This window comes from Cololabis saira, chromosome 19 (genome assembly GCF_033807715.1).
Source record: "Cololabis saira isolate AMF1-May2022 chromosome 19, fColSai1.1, whole genome shotgun sequence".
Taxonomy (NCBI): domain Eukaryota; kingdom Metazoa; phylum Chordata; class Actinopteri; order Beloniformes; family Belonidae; genus Cololabis; species Cololabis saira.
The window spans coordinates 402,335-424,713 of NC_084605.1; the positions used below are offsets into that span (position 1 = coordinate 402,335).

General features: G+C 43.6%; 1 protein-coding gene across 1 annotated transcript in view; it reads right to left on the minus strand.

Moving 5' to 3' along the window:
• The window catches only part of LOC133419837 (NLR family CARD domain-containing protein 3-like), a 46,307-nt gene that overhangs the window by 8,434 nt on the left and 15,494 nt on the right, over window positions 1-22,379 (minus strand). Inside the window, exon 4 of the mRNA XM_061709293.1 lies at window positions 19,278-19,351. Within this exon, the coding sequence (XP_061565277.1) occupies window positions 19,278-19,351 (74 nt within the window). The remainder of the gene's footprint in view (window positions 1-19,277; window positions 19,352-22,379) is intronic.

Sequence of the window (22,379 nt, forward strand, 5' to 3'; positions counted from 1 at the left end):
CCCCCCCCGTTTCTCGAAGAGCAATAAAACTTGTTCTCAGGACAGAGACCGGCAGATCTGGCGGGACGATTGAACAAGCAGGCTGCAGGAGCGCTGCTCTGCCGATCTCCCTCATGAGGCCTACTTTAATTCTATCCCAGTCTTTTGTGTCTTTATTTACCTTTTCTTTTTTTTTTTTTTTCAAAGTCAAAGTCAAAGTAGCTTTATTATCGTTCCTTCACATGTCAGACATACAAAGAATCGAGAGGACGTTTCCCACTTCCCTCGGTAAACATAAAGTGCGCAGGCACAGGCACAACAGATAAAAATTTAAAAAGATAAAGATAAAGATTTAAAAAAGATTTAGAAAAGAGTTCACAGCATACTGGACTTTTCCAGCTCAATTAAAGAACCCGGGGTGATTAATTCGATCACAACAATTTGGGGGCTCGTCCGGGATTGAGATCAGGAGAGAGGTAATTATGAAAAAAACAGCTGGTTGTGAAAAAGGCGAGGACACGGCCTGCGGCAAATTCAGGGTAAGCAGACCGTTTATCTGCATTGGATATCACTCAAAACAAGACCGTGTCCAAAGTCTTAAGTAAATACCCAGCTGCTGAATTTAATAACTGCTAAATTTAAGGAATGATAACTGCTGAATTTAATAACTGCTAAATTTAAGGAATGACAACTGCTGAATTTAATAACTGCTAAATTTAATGAAAAAAGGACGAAAAGCTGCAATAGAAATAAAGAGGAAATATATAGAAATTAAGAGGAAGTGTACAAAAGGTGTGTTTTACACAGAAAGGGTTTGAGGCCCATAGAGGAATGTTTATTAACGGTTAGAGTCCGAGGATGTCGGGGTTAGGCCCTTTAGGCTACGTTCACACTGCAGTCCTTAATGCTCAATTCCGATTTTGTCCCAATTCCGATTTTTTTGTGTGGCTGTTCACATTATCTTTTAAAATGTGTCCTATATCCGACTCGAGTGTGAACGCTTCGCGGCCCAGAACTGACCCGCATGCGCAGAGGCGTGTGATGATGACAATGATGGATTTGCATCCAACAGGTGCCCGTGAACTGCCAATTATCCATCAAGCTCCACAATTATCATGTTAACATTAAATCAGATAGATTTGTCAAGGACGTTTCTCTTGCATCTCTATCATTATGCGGACATGAATTCTCAGAGTTTTGCGGGAGCGGGCGGGAGCGGATGTAAACACTGCGGGCGCGGGCGGGAGTGGAACACACACGTTGCAGGTGCAGCGGTAATGGTCAGAAATGCAGCGGGAGCGGATGTAAACACTGCAGGAGCGGGATGAAGAAAACAGTCCCGCTATAGCAGGGCTCTAGCTCCGCTCCCCGGAGTGTCAGCTCTGCTCTCCGGCGTTCAGCTGGGTTTATCACCTAACACACGGTCCAGCTCGTTGTAAAACGGGCAGGTTATGCGACCACAACCGCTTCGCTGATTTGAATCCTCAGCTTCTTTATTTAGTAATATGCTTAAATTCAGCAGGTTGTCTCGTCTAATCTGAGGTCGTAAGGGGAAAAGAGGTGAGCGCGGGGGAGGAGAGGAGGAGGCGGCCCGGGGACCCCCGCCGTCTCCCGTGTCTCCCCCGCGGCTCGGGGCTCTGCGTGTGACGTCAAAGTCGCATTAATTCCGACCTGCCTGTTCACACTGAGGTCGCATTGCAAAACATCAGACCTGTATCCGATTTAGAACCACATATGGAAGCGACCTGAATCTGATTTGAAAAGATCAGATTCCATGTGACTTGTGCTGTTCACACTGTCATAAACAAATCAGATCTGAGTCACATATGAGCAAAAAATCGGATTTGGGTCACTTGGGAGCTGCAGTGTGAACGTAGCCATAGAGGGACAGGATTATGGGAGAATCCTGTTACCGTAGACATTCTAAAGTCAGAGTCGGGCGACTCCAACCGTGACGTCGACGGGCGCATGGATTTTGCTAGGTTAGAGTCCTTGAGGATTTGGCACCTCAGAATTCTAAGAGCTGCCAAAGAAACTTAAAAAAAGTTGATGGTATGCATTGAGGATGGAATAGGATTTTGGAAACTGTAGAGAGGTTTGAAAATGCCCGAGAAACTTTAAATGTTGAGGGTATTTGGCCGTGAAGATACTGTAAGATCTATGTTGACATGAGCCTGAAAAATAGAAATAGAGATGGTAAGATTGTAAAAATTAAGCAGTGGCTGCTGGCCTTGCTGTGAGAGAGGAGGGGCTGTGATTATGTGTGTGTGCTGGTGTGTGTATGTGTGTGTGAGAGAGACAGAGACTGTGTGTGTATGTGTGGATGTGTGTGTGAGAGAGAGAGGGAGAGAGAGAGTGAGAGATAATGTGTGTGTGTGCCTTTGTGCATTGTATGTTATGTTCATGACACTTTGTGAACAGCTGAAATATATTCTGTCATTTTAAGAGAAAGAAAAGTATGATTTAATTGACTTCGTAGTTGGCTTTAAAATGGGCAATTGGTTAAAGACAGAAAAGTTGCAGGTTCAAACCCAGGGTCGTAAAAGTCCTTAGTCAGATCATGATCTGCTCAGAAAAAGAGGAGGGGTTGGCTGGGCCTTTTTAGCATGGACCACATCAAGTAATGCCTTAAAGCTAGAGATTATGCTGATAATAATCTTATTTAGGGGTTGAATAGGTGACAGATTTTAGAATATATGTGGATATTATAAGATAAAATGTTAATAAGTAAAAGGTTTAAATTCATATGAGCCTCTCTCTGTTGACTTGGTTAAAATAATATGAACAATGAGCTTCTTTAAATGATACATTCTGTGTCTATAAAGAAGACTTTTTATCTGTTAAAAATACATGAGCTTCAGCTTCTCTGTTGACATTTTTTAAGATAACATTAACAATGAGCTTCTTTAAATGATGCCTTCTGTGTCTAATAAAGAAGACTTTTTTATTTGATAAAACATACATGAGCTTCAAGAAGAGGACTTTTTGGGAGTTTGTTTGTTTAGGTTAAGAACGTTTGTCTGTGTACTGGAGCGCCCCCCCCTCAGCGAAATATGGTGAATTGGTTAGGGGCGGCTCACATTCCTTTTTTTTTTTTTTTTTTTTTACCTTGTCTGCACACATATTATTGATTGATACCATGACGGTAGAAACCAAAAGTGTATATATGTGCATTATTACTATATGTAATATATACATATATATACGCACACATATGCGTACACATACATAAATATACACATACAAACCCAGTGTTTTTTTTTTTTTTTTTTTTTTTTTTTTTTTTGGGGGGGAGGGGGTGGGGGGGGGGGGTGACGACATCCACTGACAATCCAGGAAGCAGGAACACACGGAGGCACACGTCAAGCACTGGAAATCTGCAACAAAAAACCACAAACAAAGCACGAAACCGGCACGGAGCCAACCAAAACACGAACAGCAATCGACCTAAATCTTGAGATCTGATCGCAGTCTGAGCTAAGCTATCGCTACCGCTACCTAAACCCAAAAACTAGAGAGCCAGCATGCAGGTGAACAAGCCAGTGTGTATGTCTATGTGTGTGTGTGTGTATGTATATGATCATGCGTGTGTGTGTGTGTGTGTGTGTGTGTGTGTGTGTGTGTGTGTGTGTGTGTGTGCATGTGACTAAATGACTATATGTGTGTATGTGTGTGTGTGTGTGTGTGTGTGTGTGTGTGTGTGTGTGTGTGTAATAAACCAAACAAAGCTCCACCTGAAGTGTATCTATAATGGGGGAGGGGGGGGAGCAACCCCGCCACCCGCGAGACCAGAGGCCGACAAGGAACAGCCCGGAACCCAGGCCACCGGCAAACCCCACAGAGGGGAGAAGTAGGAGGGAGGCAACCCACCGCCTGCGAGGCCCCCCCCGCGCCCGGCGGCGGCCGAGGGGGCCCGCGGGCGGGGCCCCCACGGCGCGGAAAGAAGCAGCCAGGGATCCCGCGGCGGCGGACCGCGACCCAGGCAATCCCCGGCCACCCGGTCCGGGCCGGACACGCGGCCAGGAGGCCCTCACCCTTCAGGCCAACGACCCCCACCCGGCAGGGGGCCAGCCTGCCCGGAGAGACAGAGCCGCCCCGGCCGCCGACGCGGGCAGGCGCACCCGTCCCCCACGAAAGTGGCCCTCCAAGACCAGAGGGGCGCCCCGCCGTAGAGGCAGCGGGGGGGACCGGAGACGGGCCCGGAGAGAGGGAACCCCCCAACAAGGCGACACCCGCGCAGGCCCGACAACGGAGGGCCCCAGACCCAGGCATCCCATTCATTCATCCATTCACCTATCCGATACCTATACTAATAATAATATAATATACTATACATAATAATAATAATAATAATAATACTAATAATAATAATAATAATAATAACTAGACAAAATTCCCGGGAAATTTTGAAGTGCCACGGACTACTGCCGGATGATCGCGGGGCTTATTTGCACCCATGAAGGTCAAGGACTCGATACTTGGTCATTTGACACCACCCATGACTCTCTATGTCAAACCATTCAAAAGATATTGGACTATAACGTATCGGCCAATCAGAAGAAGGGGCGGGGCTAATTTGCACCAATGAGGGTCAGGGACTCGATACTTAGTCATTTGACACCACCCATGTGTCTGTATGTCAAACCATTCAAAAGATATTGGACTTTAACGTATCAGCCAATCAGAAGAAGGGGCGTGGCTAATTTGCACCAATGAGGGTCAGGGACTCGATACTTAGTCATTTGACACCACCCATGTCTCTGTATGTCAAACCATTCAAAAGATATTGGACTTTAACGTATCAGCCAATCAGAAGAAGGGGCGGGGCTAATTTGCACCAATGAGGGTCAGGGACTCCATACTTAGTCATTTGACACCACCCATGTCTCTGTATGTCAAACCATTCAAAAGATATTGGACTTTAACGTATCAGCCAATCAGAAGAAGGGGCGTGGCTAATTTGCACCAATGAGGGTCAGGGACTCCATACTTAGTCATTTGACACCACCCAAGTCTCTGTATGTCAAACCATTCAAAAGATATTGGACAATAACGTATCGGCCAATCAGAAGAAGGGGCGGGGCTAATTTGCACCAATGAGGGTCAGGGACTCGATACTTAGTCATTTGACACCACCCATGACTCTCTTTGTCAAACCATTCAAAAGATATTGGACAATAACGTATCGGCCAATCAGAAGAAGGGGCGGGGCTAATTTGCACCAATGAGGGTCAGGGACGCGATACTTAGTCATTTGATACCACCCGTGAGTCTCTATGTCAAACCATTCAAAAGATATTGGACTATAACGTATCGGCCAATCACAAGAAGGGGCGGGGCTAATACGTATATATAATATACAAATGTAAATATTTATATGTATAATAATAATAATATACATATATATCCCATGAACCTGTCCCCAGCAGGACTGGGGATCATGTAAGGTCAAAAGGTCAGGGTTCAGATTCCTCCATTATCCAGGTTATATTACATGAAGTCTGTAATGACTGTTTCATGTGACAAGGTCTGGGTCAGTCTAATCAGCACAGCTGTGCTCTGGTTTTTAGGGGCAACAAGAACCTGATACAGAGGGAGCGGGAATGACAGCTAGATTTTCGGTTGTGACAAACCTCAAATCACTCCACTTTGCGGTCAAACCGTAGCTCTTAGCAGAAAAATGAAAACATTGTGAGAGACGGAGAACCCAGAACATTCTGTCAATCTTATTTTCATTCAGATATTCCTTAAAATGTGTTAGTAACGGCAATTCGAAAACAAAAATTAGATTTTTTTGAAGAAAACTTCATTTAACATGGGACTCAATGGAGAGCGAGACAGGATTTGGCGTGTCTGTTGGGCCCCCCGTTAAAATTGTGTGCACACCACGCCTGTCAAAGTCACATTTTATGAATCTCAACATCCATGTCTACATTCTGACCAAAAATGATCTTTCTAGCTTTTACGGTTTGCCCGTGAGCTCGAGTTACAAATAAAAATTATGATCATTTTTTTAAAGTCTCTCGCACTCTGATCAATTAGAACCGCACTGAAGATTTGACAAAAAAGTGATTTCCAGTCCTCGCTTGAGCGCTCATATCTTGAAAAGTGTACATTTTAGGAAAAAACAGTCCGGGGTTTAGAGAGAGAAGAGAAGTTTTCCTCCGTTTTGAAGTTTGAATGACGTTTCTACGTGCAAGTATGAGAAAGATAGGTGACTCAGAAAAAAGGTGATTTTTTTTTTTTTTAACCTACACCGGACATTTCACACCCACAGTGTGAAATGCTGCCCCATACAAATACATGGGAAAATCTTCCCCATTAGTTTGGAAATTTGGAAATGTTTTTGCACTTCGTGCAAAAACTATTCGTGCCATCGTTCTGAAAATCCACAGGACTGTAGTTAAATTCAGGGCCTACAACTTTCTAAATCGGTTCATAATTTTTCGAGTAACGGTGTGCGAGTGTTGAGGCCCCAAAGTTCACGCAATGCGTTCACGATGGGGCAAAAAGCGCACGTTTGTGCACGTTGCGCAAAAACGTGCACGCCAATCGCTAATAAAAGTCATTCCCATGAAGTCCCGATTAAGTCGCACGTTTCTACGTTTTTACTTTTTGAGTTTTCTCAAAGCTGCGCAACTAGTTACGCGCCGAAGTTTATACGGAAGAATATGGAATAAATAATAATAATAAACTAGACAAAATTCCCGGGAAATTTTGAAGTGCCACGGACTACTGCCGGATGATCGCGGGGCTTATTTGCACCCATGAAGGTCAAGGACTCGATACAGATTCCAATGACACCACCCATGACTCTCTATGTCAAACCATTCAAAAGTTATTACAGAAAATATAGAACCGCTAACTGAACCGCTAACGGGATCGCTAACGGGATCGCTAACGGGACCGCTAACGGGACCGCTAACCGAGCCGCTAACGGGATCGCTAACCGAGCCGCTAACAACCGCTAACGGAAACGCTAACGGGACCGCTAATGGGATCGCTAACGGAACCGCTAACGGGACCGCTAACGGGACCGCTAACGGGACCGCTAACGGGATCGCTAACAGGATCGCTAACGGGATCGCTAACGGGACCGCTAACAACCGCTAACAGAACCGCTAACGGGACCGCTAACAGAACCGCTAACAGAACCGCTAACGGGATCGCTAACAACCGCTAGCGGAACCGCTAACGGGACCGCTAATGGGATTGCTAACGGGACCGCTAACGGGGTCGCTAACTGGACCGCTAACGGGATCGCTAACTGGACTGCTAACAGTACCGCTAACGGGATCGCTAACGGAATCGCTAACTGAACCGCTAACGGGACCGCTAACCGAGCCGCTAACGGGATTGCTAACCGAGCCGCTAATGGGATCGCTAACGGGACCGCTAACAACCGCTAACGGAACCGCTAACAGGACCGCTAACAGAACCGCTAACAGAACCGCTAACGGGACCGCTAACGGGATCGCTAACAACCGCTAGCGGAACCGCTAACGGGACCGCTAACGGGGTCACTAACTGGACCGCTAACGGGATCGCTAACTGGACCGCTAACGGGACCGCTAACGGGATCGCTAACGGAATCGCTAACTGAACCGCTAACGGGACCGCTAACGGGATCGCTAACAACCGCTAGCGGAACCGCTAACGGGACCGCTAACGGGGTCGCTAACTGGACCGCTAACGGGATCGCTAACTGGACCGCTAACGGGGCCGCTAACGGGACCGCTAACGGGATCGCTAACGGAATCGCTAACTGAACCGCTAACGGGACCGCTAACCGAGCCGCTAACGGGATCGCTAACCAAGCCGCTAACGGGATCGCTAACGGGATCGCTAACAACCGCTAACGGGACCGCTAACGGGATTGCTAACGGGACCGCTAACGGGGTCGCTAACTGGACCGCTAACGGGATCGCTAACTGGACCGCTAACGGGACCGCTAGCGGGATCGCTAACAGGACCGCTAACAGAACCGCTAACGGGACCGCTAACACCAATAACACTACCATCCCATAATAAACACCTACCATCCCATAATAACACTAACATCCCATAATAACACTAACATCCTATAAAAACACCTGCCATCCCATAATAACACTAACATCCTATAAAAACACCTGACATCCCATAATAACACTAACATCCTATAAAACACCTGTCATCCCATAATAACACTAACATCCTATGAAAACACCTGACATCCCATAATAACACTAACATCCTATAAAAACACCTGACATCCCATAATAACACCTATCGTGTGTGTGTGTGTGTGTGTGTGTGTGTGTGTGTGTGTGTGTGTGTGTGTGTGTGTGTGTGTGTGTGTGTGTGTGTGTGTGTGTGTGTGTGTGTTCATCTAAGGTTAAAAGGTCAGGGTTCAGATTTCTCCATTTTCCAGGTTATACTATGAAGTCTGTACTGAGTGAGTCATGTGACCAGTTCTGGGTCAGTCTAATCAGTCAACAGCTAAGCTCTGGTTGCTAGGGGCAACAAGAACCTGATACAGAGGGAGCGGGAATGACTCAGCTGGATTTTTGGTTGTGACAAACCTGAAATCACTCCACTTTGCGCTCAAACCGTAGCTCTTAGCAGAAAAACGAAAACATTTTGAGAAACAGAGAACCTACCAGATTATCTAAATGTTATTTTCATACAGATATTCCTTAAAATGTGTTAGTAACGGCAATTCGAAAACAAAAATGAGATTTTTTTTAAGAAAACTTCATTTAACATGGGAGTCAATGAAGAGAGAGACAGGAACTGGCGTGTCTGTTGGCTCCCCCGTTAAAATTTTGTGCACACCACACCTGTCAAAGTCACATTTTATAAATCACAACACCTATGTCTATATTCTGACCAAAAATTATCTGTCTACCTTTTACGGTTTGGCCGTGACCTCGAGTTACAAATAAGAAATCATGTTTTTTTTTCAGTGTAACTACACTCTAGCAAACTGACTCCCGTGCTCTAGATTTGAAAAAAAGTGATTTCCAGTCCTCGCTTGAGGGCTCATATCTTGAAAAGTGTACATTTTAGGAAAAAACTGTTTCGGGTTTGGAGAGAGAAGAGAAGTTTTCCTCCGTTTTGAAGTTTGAATGACGTTTCTACGTGCAAGTATGAGAAAGATACGTGACTCGGAAAAAAGGTGAATTTTGTCTTTTTTTTCTCAACATTTTCCCATCCGCTTTGAATGGCGCCATTGAAATGCATGGGAAAATCTTCCCCATTAGTTTGGAAATTTGGAAATGTTTTTGCACTTCGTGCAAAAACTATTCGTGCCATCGTTCTGAAAATCCACAGGACTGTAGTTAAATTCAGGGCCTACAACTTTCTAAATCGGTTCAGAATTTTTCGAGTAACGGTGTGCGAGTGGTGAGGCCCCAAAGTTCACGCAATGCGTTCCGGATGGGGCAAAAAGCGCACGTTTGTGCACGTTGCGCAAAAACGTGCACGCCAATTGCTTATAAAAGTCATACCCATCGATTCCCGAATAAGGCGCACGTTTCTACGTTTTTACTTTTCGCGTTTTCTCAAAGCTGTGGGACTAGTTACGGGACGAAGTTTTTACGGAAGAATATGGAATAAATAATAAGCCTGAGCAATAGTATGAGTGCCTCGTGCTGCGCACGAGGCACTCCTCCTCCATTGAGCTTGCGCAGCTCAATGGAGGAGGAGTGCCACGTGGCGCAGCCGTGGCACTAACTAGACCAAAATTCCCGGGAAATTTTGAAGTGCCACGGACTACTGCCGGATGATCGCGGGATGCACCCATGAAGGTCAAGGACTCGATACTTTGTCATTTGACACCACCCATGACTCTCTATGTCAAACCATTCAAAAGATATTGGACTATAACGTATCGGCCAATCAGAAGAAGGGGCGTGGCTAATTTGCACCAATGAGGGTCAGGGACTCGATACTTAGTCATTTGACACCACCCATGTCTCTGTATGTCAAACCATTCAAAAGATATTGGACTTTAACGTATCAGCCAATCAGAAGAAGGGGCGTGGCTAATTTGCACCAATGAGGGTCAGGGACTCGATACTTGGTCATTTGACACCACCCATGTCTCTGTATGTCAAACCATTCAAAAGATATTGGACTATAACGTATCGGCCAATCAGAAGAAGGGGCGTGGCTAATTTGCACCAATGAGGGTCAGGGACTCGATACTTGGTCATTTGACACCACCCATGTCTCTGTATGTCAAACCATTCAAAAGATATTGGACTATAACGTATCGGCCAATCAGAAGAAGGGGCGTGGCTAATTTGCACCAATGAGGGTGAGGGACTCCATACTTAGTCATTTGACACCACCCATGTCTCTGTATGTCAAACCATTCAAAAGATATTGGACTTTAACGTATCAGCCAATCAGAAGAAGGGGCGGGGCTAATTTGCACCAATGAGGGTCAGGGACTCGATACTTAGTCATTTGACACCACCCATGTCTCTGTATGTCAAACCATTCAAAAGATATTGGACTTTAACGTATCAGCCAATCAGAAGAAGGGGCGTGGCTAATTTGCACCAATGAGGGTCAGGGACTCGATACTTAGTCATTTGACACCACCCATGTCTCTGTATGTCAAACCATTCAAAAGATATTGGACTATAACGTATCGGCCAATCAGAAGAAGGGGCGTGGCTAATTTGCACCAATGAGGGTCAGGGACTCGATACTTAGTCATTTGACACCACCCATGTCTCTGTATGTCAAACCATTCAAAAGATATTGGACTTTAACGTATCAGCCAATCAGAAGAAGGGGCGGGGCTAATTTGCACCAATGAGTGTCAGGGGCTCGATACTTAGTCATTTGATACCACCCGTGAGTCTCTATGTCAAACCATTCAAAAGATATTGGACTATAACGTATCGGCCAATCAGAAGAAGGGGCGGGGCTAATATGTATATATAATATACAAATGTAAATATTTATATGTATAATAATAATAATATACATATATATCCCATGAACCTGTCCCCAGCAGGACTGGGGATCATGTAAGGTCAAAAGGTCAGGGTTCAGATTCCTCCATTATCCAAGGTAAAGTATTATGAAGTCTGCATTGAGTGGGTCATGTGACTAGTTCTGGGTCACATGACCCGGAAGTATGGTAGTGTATATTGTATTGGAATGACTCAGCTAGTTCTTCGGATTTGACAAGCCTCAAATAACTTCACCTTGTAATCAAACTGTAGCTCCTAGCAGAAAAACAAAGACATCGTGAGAGAGACAGAACCCGGAAGATTCTGACAATCTTAATTTTATTCAGATATTCCTTAAAATGTGTTAGTAACGGCAATTCGAAAACAAAAATGAGATTTTTTTGAAGAAAACGTTATTTATTATGGGAGTCAATGGAGAGAAAGACAGGATTTGGCATGGCTGTTAGTCTCCCCGTTCAAATTTTGTGCACACCACGCCTGTCAAAGTCACATTTTATGAATCACAAAACCTATGTCTATATTCTGACCAAAAATGATCTGTCTACCTTTTACGGTTTGGCCGTGAGGTCGAGTTACAAATAAAAATTATGATCATTTTTTTAAAGTCTCTCGCACTCTGATCAATTAGAACCGCACTGAAGATTTGACAAAAAAGTGATTTCCAGTCCTCGCTTGAGCGCTCATATCTTGAAAAGTGTACATTTTAGGAAAAAACAGTCCGGGGTTTAGAGAGAGAAGAGAAGTTTTCCTCCGTTTTGAAGTTTGAATGACCTTTCTACGTGCAAGTATGAGAAAGATAGGTGACTCAGAAAAAAGGTGATTTTTTTTTTTTTTAACCTCATCCCACACACAGTGTGAAATGCTGCCCCATACAAATACATGGTCCCCATTAGTTTGGAAATTTGGAAATGTTTTTGCACTTCGTGCAAAAACTATTCGTGCCATCGTTCTGAAAATCCAGAGGACTGTAGTTAAATTCAGGGCCTACAACTTTCTAAATCGGTTCATAATTTTTCGAGTAACGGTGTGCGAGTGGTGAGGCCCCAAAGTTGACGCAATGCGTTCCGGATGGGGCAAAAAGTGCACGTTTGTGCACGTTGCGCAAAAACGTGCACGCCAATCGCTAATAAAAGTCATACCAATCGATTCCCGATTAAGGCGCACGTTTCTACGTTTTTACTTTTTGAGTTTTCTCAAAGCTGCGCAACTAGTTACGCGCCGAAGTTTATACGGAAGAATATGGAATAATAAATAAATAAGCCTGAGCAATAGTATTAGTGCCTCGTGCTGCGCACGAGGCACTCCTCCTCCATTGAGCTTGCGCATCTCAATGGAGGAGGAGTGCCACGTGGCGCAGCCGTGGCACTAATAAGCCTGAGCAATAGTATTAGTGCCTCGTGCGCAGCACGAGGCACTCCTCCTCCATTGAGCTTGCGCATCTCAATGGAGGAGGCGTGCCACGTGGCGCAGCCGTGGCACTAATAATAACCATCTTTGTATAATATAATATTGATAAATTATTAAGTTTTTGATGTCCTGCCAATGGAGGCTCAAATCCTCCATGGCAGGCTCACATTCCTTAAGTTTCAAGTGAGGGCATAATAATATTAACGTCTTAGTTGATATAAAGTGTTGATGAATACAGATTTTGGAACCTGTGATAGTAGGGATGTTGTAATTATGTCTGTAATTTGTATAGTTGAGGTTACTCTCATTTTTGGGAAGTGGAAGTGTTTTTGCAATTTTTATTTTATTTAGGAAAAGGACCAGATTGAAATGATAAATTACATATATGGGTTAGAGGTTTTACAATGTTATTTAGGACTTTACTACGGTTATTAATATTAGGACAGTCAGTGGATAATTTACTTTTACATTTTTGAACAGGGTTTGTCACTTTCTGTTTACTGTATCTGTTGCTGAGAGAGGAAAAATATATATGAGTAGGCTTTCTCTATAATAGTTTGCTTTATGTTCTGATCCACACCATTATCCTTGTTTAATTACCGGTAGGTTGTTCAGGATACCCCAAGTTCCTTTTATATTATGTTTATTTCCATGTAATAACTTTGTATAATATAGCTTTAGGTTAGGTCTTATTATATCTCTTAGTATATTTTGGTAGATTTTATATCTTTGTTCGGTTTCCTTGGTTTTAACCTTAAAGAAAATATATAAAGATTATTTTCTTTTTACAAGCATTTGTTAGTCCTCCATTAGTGAACCAAGGACTTTTTAAATAAATTCGGATTAATTTGAACAAGAAAGAAGTCTAAGGACGTGGAAAACAGAAGGGGGTCGGAAAAGATAACGAAGGAATGTAAGGGTACGGACAGACCAGTCGTAAAAGTTAAATTACTCCCTTTTTTCACTAAACCATGTCGTAAACATGTCGGGTGAAAAAGAAACAAAAAAAAAAGAGGGGAAACTTTTGGAGTGCCAGGCGCAGGGTCAGTGGGCTGAGGTCAGGCCAAAAGGCACTGGTAGTAAAATCAGGCATTAAACACACACAAATTTTATGAACCCCCTTGAACACCAAACCCCCACTACCATTACGTACACAGAGGGATGGGTGGACGAAGGGGGAGGCCCAAGGGGTGGACGAGGGGGTTGCCAGAGAGGCCCAGGAGAGACACCCCCACAAAGAGACACCAGGGGACTGGCTGCTTCGGAGAAAAAACAGACTTTACCATTCACATGCCCCCTCAGGATGAGGGCGGGACGCAAACCCTGAGACATTTTTTCTCGTGTCACACAAGCTCCCTGTGACCTGCTGGGAAGACAGATACTAATAAGGGTGAGGATGACAATTCACTGTGGATCCAATTGTTTGACATACCTTTCTGGACGGGGACACAGAGTCAATCAACCATCTGAGTGGACAGTTCATGTAATCTCCTCAGCCAGGTCTGGCTGCAGCAATACAGTATGTTGGACTTTGTTTGAACCAGAAACACCGGCTACTCCTGGCCAGATATACGGTCTATCAACAGTGGCGCCCCTGAGTCGACACCTGGTGTCCTTACGCTGGTTCCCCCAATCCTTTACATATCACATTATTTTACGATATACCTAATGGTAACATGATGCCTTGCACTCACATTATAGACGACTAAGGTGGTATGAACTGACGGATGAGGTCTTGCCCTCATGTATCATTGGCTTTGCGCCTAGGCCATCAGGCTAAGGATTTAATGCCTCCAAAGCAAAATTATAATCACCACCCAATAGTTGTACGACATGGTGAAACAACTAGGCGTTAGGATTTAGATTTTTCTGAAACAAGATCACTAACAAGTGATCTTGTTTCAGAAAAGGGGGAGTAAGGTTGGTAATTATGTGACGTGTAAACACGACCCTACATGTATACAGCATGTAGCAGCTATGGCGAAATGAATCAAAATGGCGAAATGAATCAAAACGAAATTAATCAAAAGAAATTAAGAAAATGAAGCATCAAATATTTCGTACACACACGAAGGAAATCATAGGGGGAAAACCACACAAGTGCATGCAAAGAATCGTTCGTGACGACAAAGTCAGGGAAGACTTAGTGAAAACACCATTTGACAAAGTGATTAATTTGTTTGTAGACGGATACTGTTTTAGATACTGGAACGAAGGGTTACAATTAGCATATGCGATAGTAAACGAGGAAGATGAAACATGGGTAACAGTAGATGCTAGAAGGATTGAAGGAATTAGAATCAGAATCAGATTTATTAGTCAAGTTTGAATATTGCCCAAGGAATTTGACTCCGGTTATTTCGTTTTCCACTCAGATTTAAAAGTAGCAACAGTAAATAACAAATGTACGGTAGATAAAAGTGTGGCACGTATTAAAATATATACGATTAAAAAAGTGAAAGGTGCAACAGTATAGAGATGGTAGAGACAGCTCTTAATAAGAAATATAAATAATAAGTGGCCTTGAGATGGGAAACGGAGATTGGAATGAGTAGAGTTAAACCTGATACCACCTGATATATTGTACAAGCATTATGGGAGTAGTTATATTCTTTAAGGTAAAGAATACCAGAATGGGCTAACAGATGGCGATTAGGTGAATTAAATTCAGTCCAGGAATGGCATGAGAAATTTTTCTTTTTTTGTAAAAGGTCACATTTTTTTTGGATAGCTGGGATTAGTATTACAGTAAATAATAGTACAGGAATTTAGATGTTGTCCAAACAAAGGTTTATAAAGAATAAGAAGAGCAGAGCATGGAAGCAGGCGTCTCGGTTTGAAAAGCAGACCGACATTTTTAGATTCTTAGATATTTAGTTTTGCAAAAATGATCTATATGACGATTAGAGTTTAGACAGTCATCAATGAGGACTCCAAGGAACTTTGTAGAGTTTACTTTCTTTATTTCTTTATCATTTATTTTGATCTGAAAGGCCAGATTTTCCGTATTCTTTTGTTTCTTTATTGAAACTGAATGATATATAATTTGTTTTCTTAATATTAATAGAGGTTTTGTTCATTTTTGATCCAAATATCCACCTTAGAAAGCTCATTGTTAAGGAGATTTTGAATTTCATGGATGTTGTTATGTGATACAAGAAAGGTTGTTTCATTGAACATTCCTAGAAAACATGTCAGTGTTTAGCCCCTGAGGCAGATCATTTTCAACTTTATTCTGTACGAAGATATGTCTTTATGTAACATTCAACAGTGAACTACAGAGGAGCTTAATAAGAAGGAATATGTTTTTCATTTATTGTAATAATTCATTTGATCATCAACCAGTATTTTGGGGCAAATATGCCGTAGTTTCATATGAGCGAATGATTTTTACTTTTTGTTACGTAGAAATGTCACTTTTCCATAAAGGAAATGTTAATCGTGTGGACAATCCTGAGTACCCCGTGAACGCATAAAGGATTTAACAGAGTATTTTGCATGTCTGGATTGTTGAAGTGGGTGTACATACAGTGCCCGAAGGGAAAGACATCAGTAATGTTTATGAATAAGCAATTATTGCTCCACACCTATCTGTGTGAAATTGTAGGATAATGTATTGAATCATCTGGAGTTGAGTATTGTGTAGTGGGTGAGATCAGGAAGGCGTTTGGGAAACGCTGGATGGGACATGCGAATATGAAGACTAAATTGGCAAAAATCTGTGCACAGACCAAAATGACATGGGTGGACGCGGGCCACGGACTGACCCGTACGAACTACAGACTGGACAACTTTTTCTAGGGCCGCAGAATGCACCCTACTTGAAGGAGACTGACGAATAACAACTTGGTCAGAAAGCTCACTTCTCCGAACTGCAAAGTTTGGTATCTGCTTACTCCAAACAGGTCGGAGACGGACGGACAGACACGGACCTCACAGGGTTTCCCTGTGAGTCATCAAGAGACAGTGGTCGGAGCCGAGGTGGACAGGACCCAGAACGGACCTCCCACGTCATCTGACTCCACAGGAAAGGGGACACGTGGTGTCAATGATCGCAGTGGGCAACACCGGACCCCCCCACGAAGATTAGGACCCCAGATCCGGCTGGATCTGGCACAGCAGCGTTCATAAACGCCTTAGCTCTCAAAAAAGGGGCAGAATAATCCCCTGAGCAGGGTCCACCGGGGGATCAGAATAGTCTACCTCTGACTCCTGAAGAGGAAGAAGAAAGAAGATACATAGGGTGATCTCTGATTAGAGATCAAAAGGGGCATTGTTATGATTGATTATATAAAGAATAATTTAAAATCAAACTGAATATGTAAACTGTGTTGTTAACTAAATGTTTCTCTGTGTGAAGCTGAGGTACATTCCTCTGACTTCTCACCATGCTGTACCAGGCACGAGATAAGGCCCAGCTATACACTTGGGGCAACCCCCCCCGTTTCTCGAAGAGCAATAAAACTTGTTCTCAGGACAGAGACCGGCAGATCTGGCGGGACGATTGAACAAGCAGGCTGCAGGAGCGCTGCTCTGCCAATCTCCGTCATGAGGCCTACTTTAATTCTATCCCAGTCTTTTGTGTCTTTATTTACCTTTTCCAGCTCAATTAAAGAACCTGGGGTGATTAATTCGATCACAACAGCCATTAGTAAGAAGAATAGGAATACGACCCACAAACAAACCACTCAAGGAGGTTGGATCGCCTGGAAAAGTTTCAGACGAGATCTGAACCGTACGAGGAGAAACGCTTATAATTCCAGAAACAGGGACACTGAGGTGGACGTCCTCAGATGAGTAGAATCACAGGAATCTTCAGGTGAACTCGTAATCCCACAAATCCATCCCAGGAGGAGCTTGGAAACGCTTCAAGACAGAGGAACAACCTCCCCAGACCCGGGCCAGGGCGGTTCTGGGGAGTATTTAACCATGTGGGTAATTTTTGTGAGCAGAGCACCATGTGCTGTCAGAGCAGCCTTTGACCTTGAGTGGAAGATGGAAACTCTCAGGGCCCGATTTACTAAGATCCTAAATAAAGAGTACTAAATTGCGTGTGCACTGAAAAAGTTTGCGCGTGCTGTTTGCGTGTGGTTTGCGGGTGATCAACTAAGATTGCGTGCGCAATTGATAACAGGTGCAAACAGCAGTATTTAAATGAGGTGTTGCGTGTCTTAAGGTTTGCGAGCGCAGATCTGCGCCATGGAGAGTCTGGATGGAATGCACAGTCACAAGTCACAAGCGCAAAATGAAATTTGACGAGTTGGAGGTAGAGATATTAGTGGAAGAGGCAAATAAACACATTCATGAACTACAGCGAAGAAATTTAAACATTACCAAAAGAAACGCAATATCGGAGAAAACCTGCGATAGAATAAATGCAGTTGGTAACACAAAAAACGGAAAAACGTCTGGTTTTTCATATTTCAATTTTAGGCACAGATCAAAAATACGAAATAGAAAAACGGGCAACAGGACTGAATTTGATTTTAATATTTAATTGGTCGGGTTTACGTGACCCGGCGGTGCTCGGCATGATCTGAGGAGAAAAAGACATCAGACACAGAGCTGGAGAGCGATTTGATTCAATCTATTTATGAGTTAAGTTTTTATTCAGATGTCCACAGTATATTGCAAATATTATATATTATATAGCAAACACTGACAGTAAATGTGTGACAGACGGGACCATATGGCCGTCAATTTAACGCGGAACCATAATTCAGGCGAAGCTGCAGTCTCTGCGCTGATACTGACACACCGGGTCGGAGCGGATTTGGTCATGATGTTTAACCTGTGTTTTGTGATTAATAAGCACGGGTTTTAAATGTAATTTACGAAGGATGATTTCACGTTCAATAAGATAAATAATCAATAAAATACAAAGTTTTGGCACAAAGGCTTGGCCTGCTTGTGGGCGAGTGGAGGGGGCACAATAAGAGAAGGTGGCAAGATATAAGGCGGAGAACTAAAGAAAAAGAGGCCTTTAATAAAACTTGTGCAACCATTTTTAAAATAGCATGCAGCAGAATAAAGACTCTCTCTCTGCGTATTCTTTGATTTTGGATGTCGCCTCCTTGCCACAATAACAGCAGCAGCAGATTAGCACCTTCCTTTCGAACGTATTAAATACAGACGCAATCACAATACGCGCAATTACTTTCAGGCTTGGTAAATCTCATTGCGCGTGGTAAATGGAGCAATTTGCATCTTCCCCTCCCAGTATTTAGCGCTCTCTGGCGGTTACGCCCCATATTGATTATTCATCAGGGCAAAAGTACTAACTGAATTGCGTGTGCAATTTAGCGCATTTCAGAGACGCAATCCTCTTTGCACGCTGTTAGTAGATCAGCTGGCACTTTGGTTTGCGGGTGCTGTCAAGTTTGCACAGGTTTTTACGCACGCAAACCTTTAGTAAATCGGGCCCTCAGTCTTCTGTCCAGCTTCATGCTTTTTACTTGTCTCCATGGAAACGGAATTGTTATGTGTAAGAGTTGATAGTAAATAGAATAAGCACCGAGGCAGAACTCCTTTCAACTGCTTTATTAGCAACCCGGCTCTCACACAGAGTATACGCAGCTTAACGTGGTGTCTTCTCCTGAACACTTCTACAGACCACTAGGGTCCAGATCCAGACCTGCAGGTCCTCTACAGACCACTAGGGTCCAGATCCAGACCTGCAGGTCCTCTACAGACCACTAGGGTCCAGATCCAGACCTGCAGGTCCTCTACAGACCACTAGGGTCCAGATCCAGACCTGCAGGTCCTCTACAGACCACTAGGGTCCAGATCCAGACCTGGACGCCATAAACCGACGTACGTCCGGAACCACAAAGGATGATGGTCCATGTTTGAACAACTGAACACCAAAAACGCGGGTACACCGACACCGCAACTCTTCAGACGGATGGACGGTCTCACCTTGTGAAGAGCTTCCTCTGGATCTTATTCCATGTCCCAGATATTTCGATGAAGCCGACTGGTCTGAGCTCCGTCTGCAGAACCAATGTCCACACAGGGTTTATTGGAAAAACATCTCACATTTAATGTCCACGATAACTGAACTGAACTATGGGTCAGAAAATCCATCTTTCTACTTTATCGTTCACTTTTTCACAACCTGATCTCACAAAAATCCGTGAAATGCCCACGACCTCTTACCACTATTTTCCGTGGTACCAACACGGAAAGTGGTATAATTCCGTGTGACCACCACGGATATAGTACCATGCAAAGTCAAAGGGATCCGTGGTCGTGATATATACACGGATTATGACATTATTATTATTTACATATTATTCTTTGTTATAGTGGCTAAATTATGAGTTTTTGTTGCGCAAGGTACTGTTTGTTACTGTTAGTTTGTAAAAGCATGTTTTTAACGCTGTATTAGCAGTGTTTTATTGAGGTTTTAATGGGAGCACCACGGATATCACCACGGCAAAGTCAATGGGATCCGTCACCCGATTTGACTGCTTGAATAGAATTCAACGTAAAATGCCGGATCTTGTCCATTAAAACAATACTTTTTAGAACATAGTGTAACGACCACAGATAGATAAGGCCTTGCCCGCCTGGGCAACACATCAGCATTTGGCAGACTGGTTAGTGCAGTTTACTGTGGTCTGGGAGACTGTGGTTCGAGACACACTCTGGGCACGACTTGTTCGCCACAGTATTTCTTTTAATATCTTTAACATTTCTAAACACAAAAACACGAAAGTGTCCTTGATAATTCAATAATACAATAGGTTCATGTTAAGGACATCTGTTTTAATTAGTTCTCCTTCGATTATGACATGTTATTAATGCTCAGTAGGCACAGGAGGTTTGTTATGTATTGTTATGAGGCCTATTTCGTGTCTATTTTTGCACAGTTCACTAACGCTTTGAGCTAGGAGGCTGAAATTCTAGACTCTGTATCAGGATGTGACTTTCATCCACTGTGTGGAGTTTCAGATCTGTGTGACCTTCGGAAGTGTCAAAGGTCACCGCATGTGTTGCGTTTCGGCATGCAAAGACTATTTCGTGTCTTTTTTTGCATAGTTCACTAACGCTTTGAGATAAGAGGCTGAAATTCTAGACTGTGTATCAGGAGGGGACTTTTATCCACTGTGCGGAGTTTCAGATCTGTGTGACCTTCAGAAGTGTCAAAGGTCACCGCGTCTGTTGCTCTTCGGCCTGCGAAGACTATTTTTTTTTTTTTCCATAGTTCACTAACGCTTTGAGCTAGGAGGCTGAAATTCTAGACTCTGTATCAGGAGGGGAATTTCATCCACTGTGCGGAGTTTCAGATCTGTGTGACCTTCGGAAGTGTCAAAGGTCACCGCGTCTGTTGCTTTTCAGCCTGCAAAGGCTATTTCGTGTTTTTTTTGCATAGTTCACTAACGTTTGAGCTAAGAGGCTGAAATTCTAGACTCTGTATCAGGAGGGGACTTTTATCCACTGTGCGGAGTTTCAGATCTGTGTGACCTTCAGAAGTGTCAAAGGTCACCGCGTCTGTTGCTCTTCGGCCTGCGAAGACTATTTTTTTTTTTTTTCCATAGTTCACTAACGCTTTGAGATAAGAGGCTGAAATTCTAGACTCTGTATCAGGAGGTGACTCTCATCCACTGTGCCGAGGTCCAGACCCATGCGACCTTCGGAAGTGCCAAAGGTCACCGTGTGTGGTGCCTTTTTCGGGCCTTTTTTGTGTGTTTTTTGAATAATTCACTAACGCTTTGAGCTAGGAGGCTGATTTTTGACTATGTTGCAATGCACAAGGCCCTTTGCTAGGATCTTTTGGTCCCGTGGCTGTACGACTTCCACAGAGCTAGTTGGCATTGCAGAGGTTTGGGGGAATCCCCTGATCAGACAGACGTTAGTTTGGTGCAGATCGGACCTGTACTTTTCGATAGGCGGGGAATTTAAACGTCACCTTTTCAAAACATTCGAACCGACACCGATGCCACAATATTTGACCAAACCAAGTAAAACTTGACCTGTGGCCTCCATATGGGGCCTAGATTGGGCTTGCCAAGTCTCAACTCTGTGAACCCTTTGCAATGCCAACTAGCTCTGTGGAAGTCGTACAGCTACGGGACCAAAAGATCCTAGCAAAGCGCCTTCTGCATTGCAACATAGTCAAAATCAGCCTCCCAGCTCAAAGCGCAGACCTTTGACACTTCCGAAGGTCACACAGATCTGAAACTCCACACAGTGGATGAAAGTCCCCTCCTGATACAGAGTCTAGAATTTCAGCCTTCTAGCTCAAAGCGTTAGTGAACTATGCAAAAAAAGACACGAAATAGTCTTTGCAGGCCGAAAAGCAAGAGACGCGGTGACCTTTGACACTTCCGAAGGTCACACAGATCTGAAACTCCGCACAGTGGATAAAAGTTGCCTCCTGATACAGAGTCTAGAATTTCAGCCTCCTAGCTCAAAGCGTTAGTGAACTGTGCAAAAATAGACACGAAATAGGCCTCATAACAATACACAACAAACCTCCTGTGCCTACTGAGCATTAATAACATGTCATAATTGAAGGAGAACTAATTAAAACGGATATCCTAAGCATTAATAACATGGGGTTAGCCATAGAAAGGGGCGATAACAGCCTCCTGCGCCTACTAGTAGGTAGAGTAGGGCCCTACTGGCCCATATGTATGGGATGATTGTTATCGTTTTGTCCTTCATTCAATGGTATGACAGCAGTCAAATCGGGTGACGGATCCCATTGACTTTGCATAGTACAATATCCGTGGTGCTCCCATTAAAACCTCAATAAAACACTGCTAAAACAGCGTTAAAAACATGTTTTTACAAACTGACAGTAAAAACAGTACCTTGCGCGACAAAAACTCATAATTTAGCCACTATAACAAAGAATAATATATAAATAATAATAATGTCATAATCCGTGTATATATCACGACCACGGATCCCATTGACTTTGCATGGTACAATATCCGTGGTGCTCACACGGAATTATACCACTTTCCGTGTATATACCACAGAAAATAGTGGTGAGAGGTCGTGGGCATT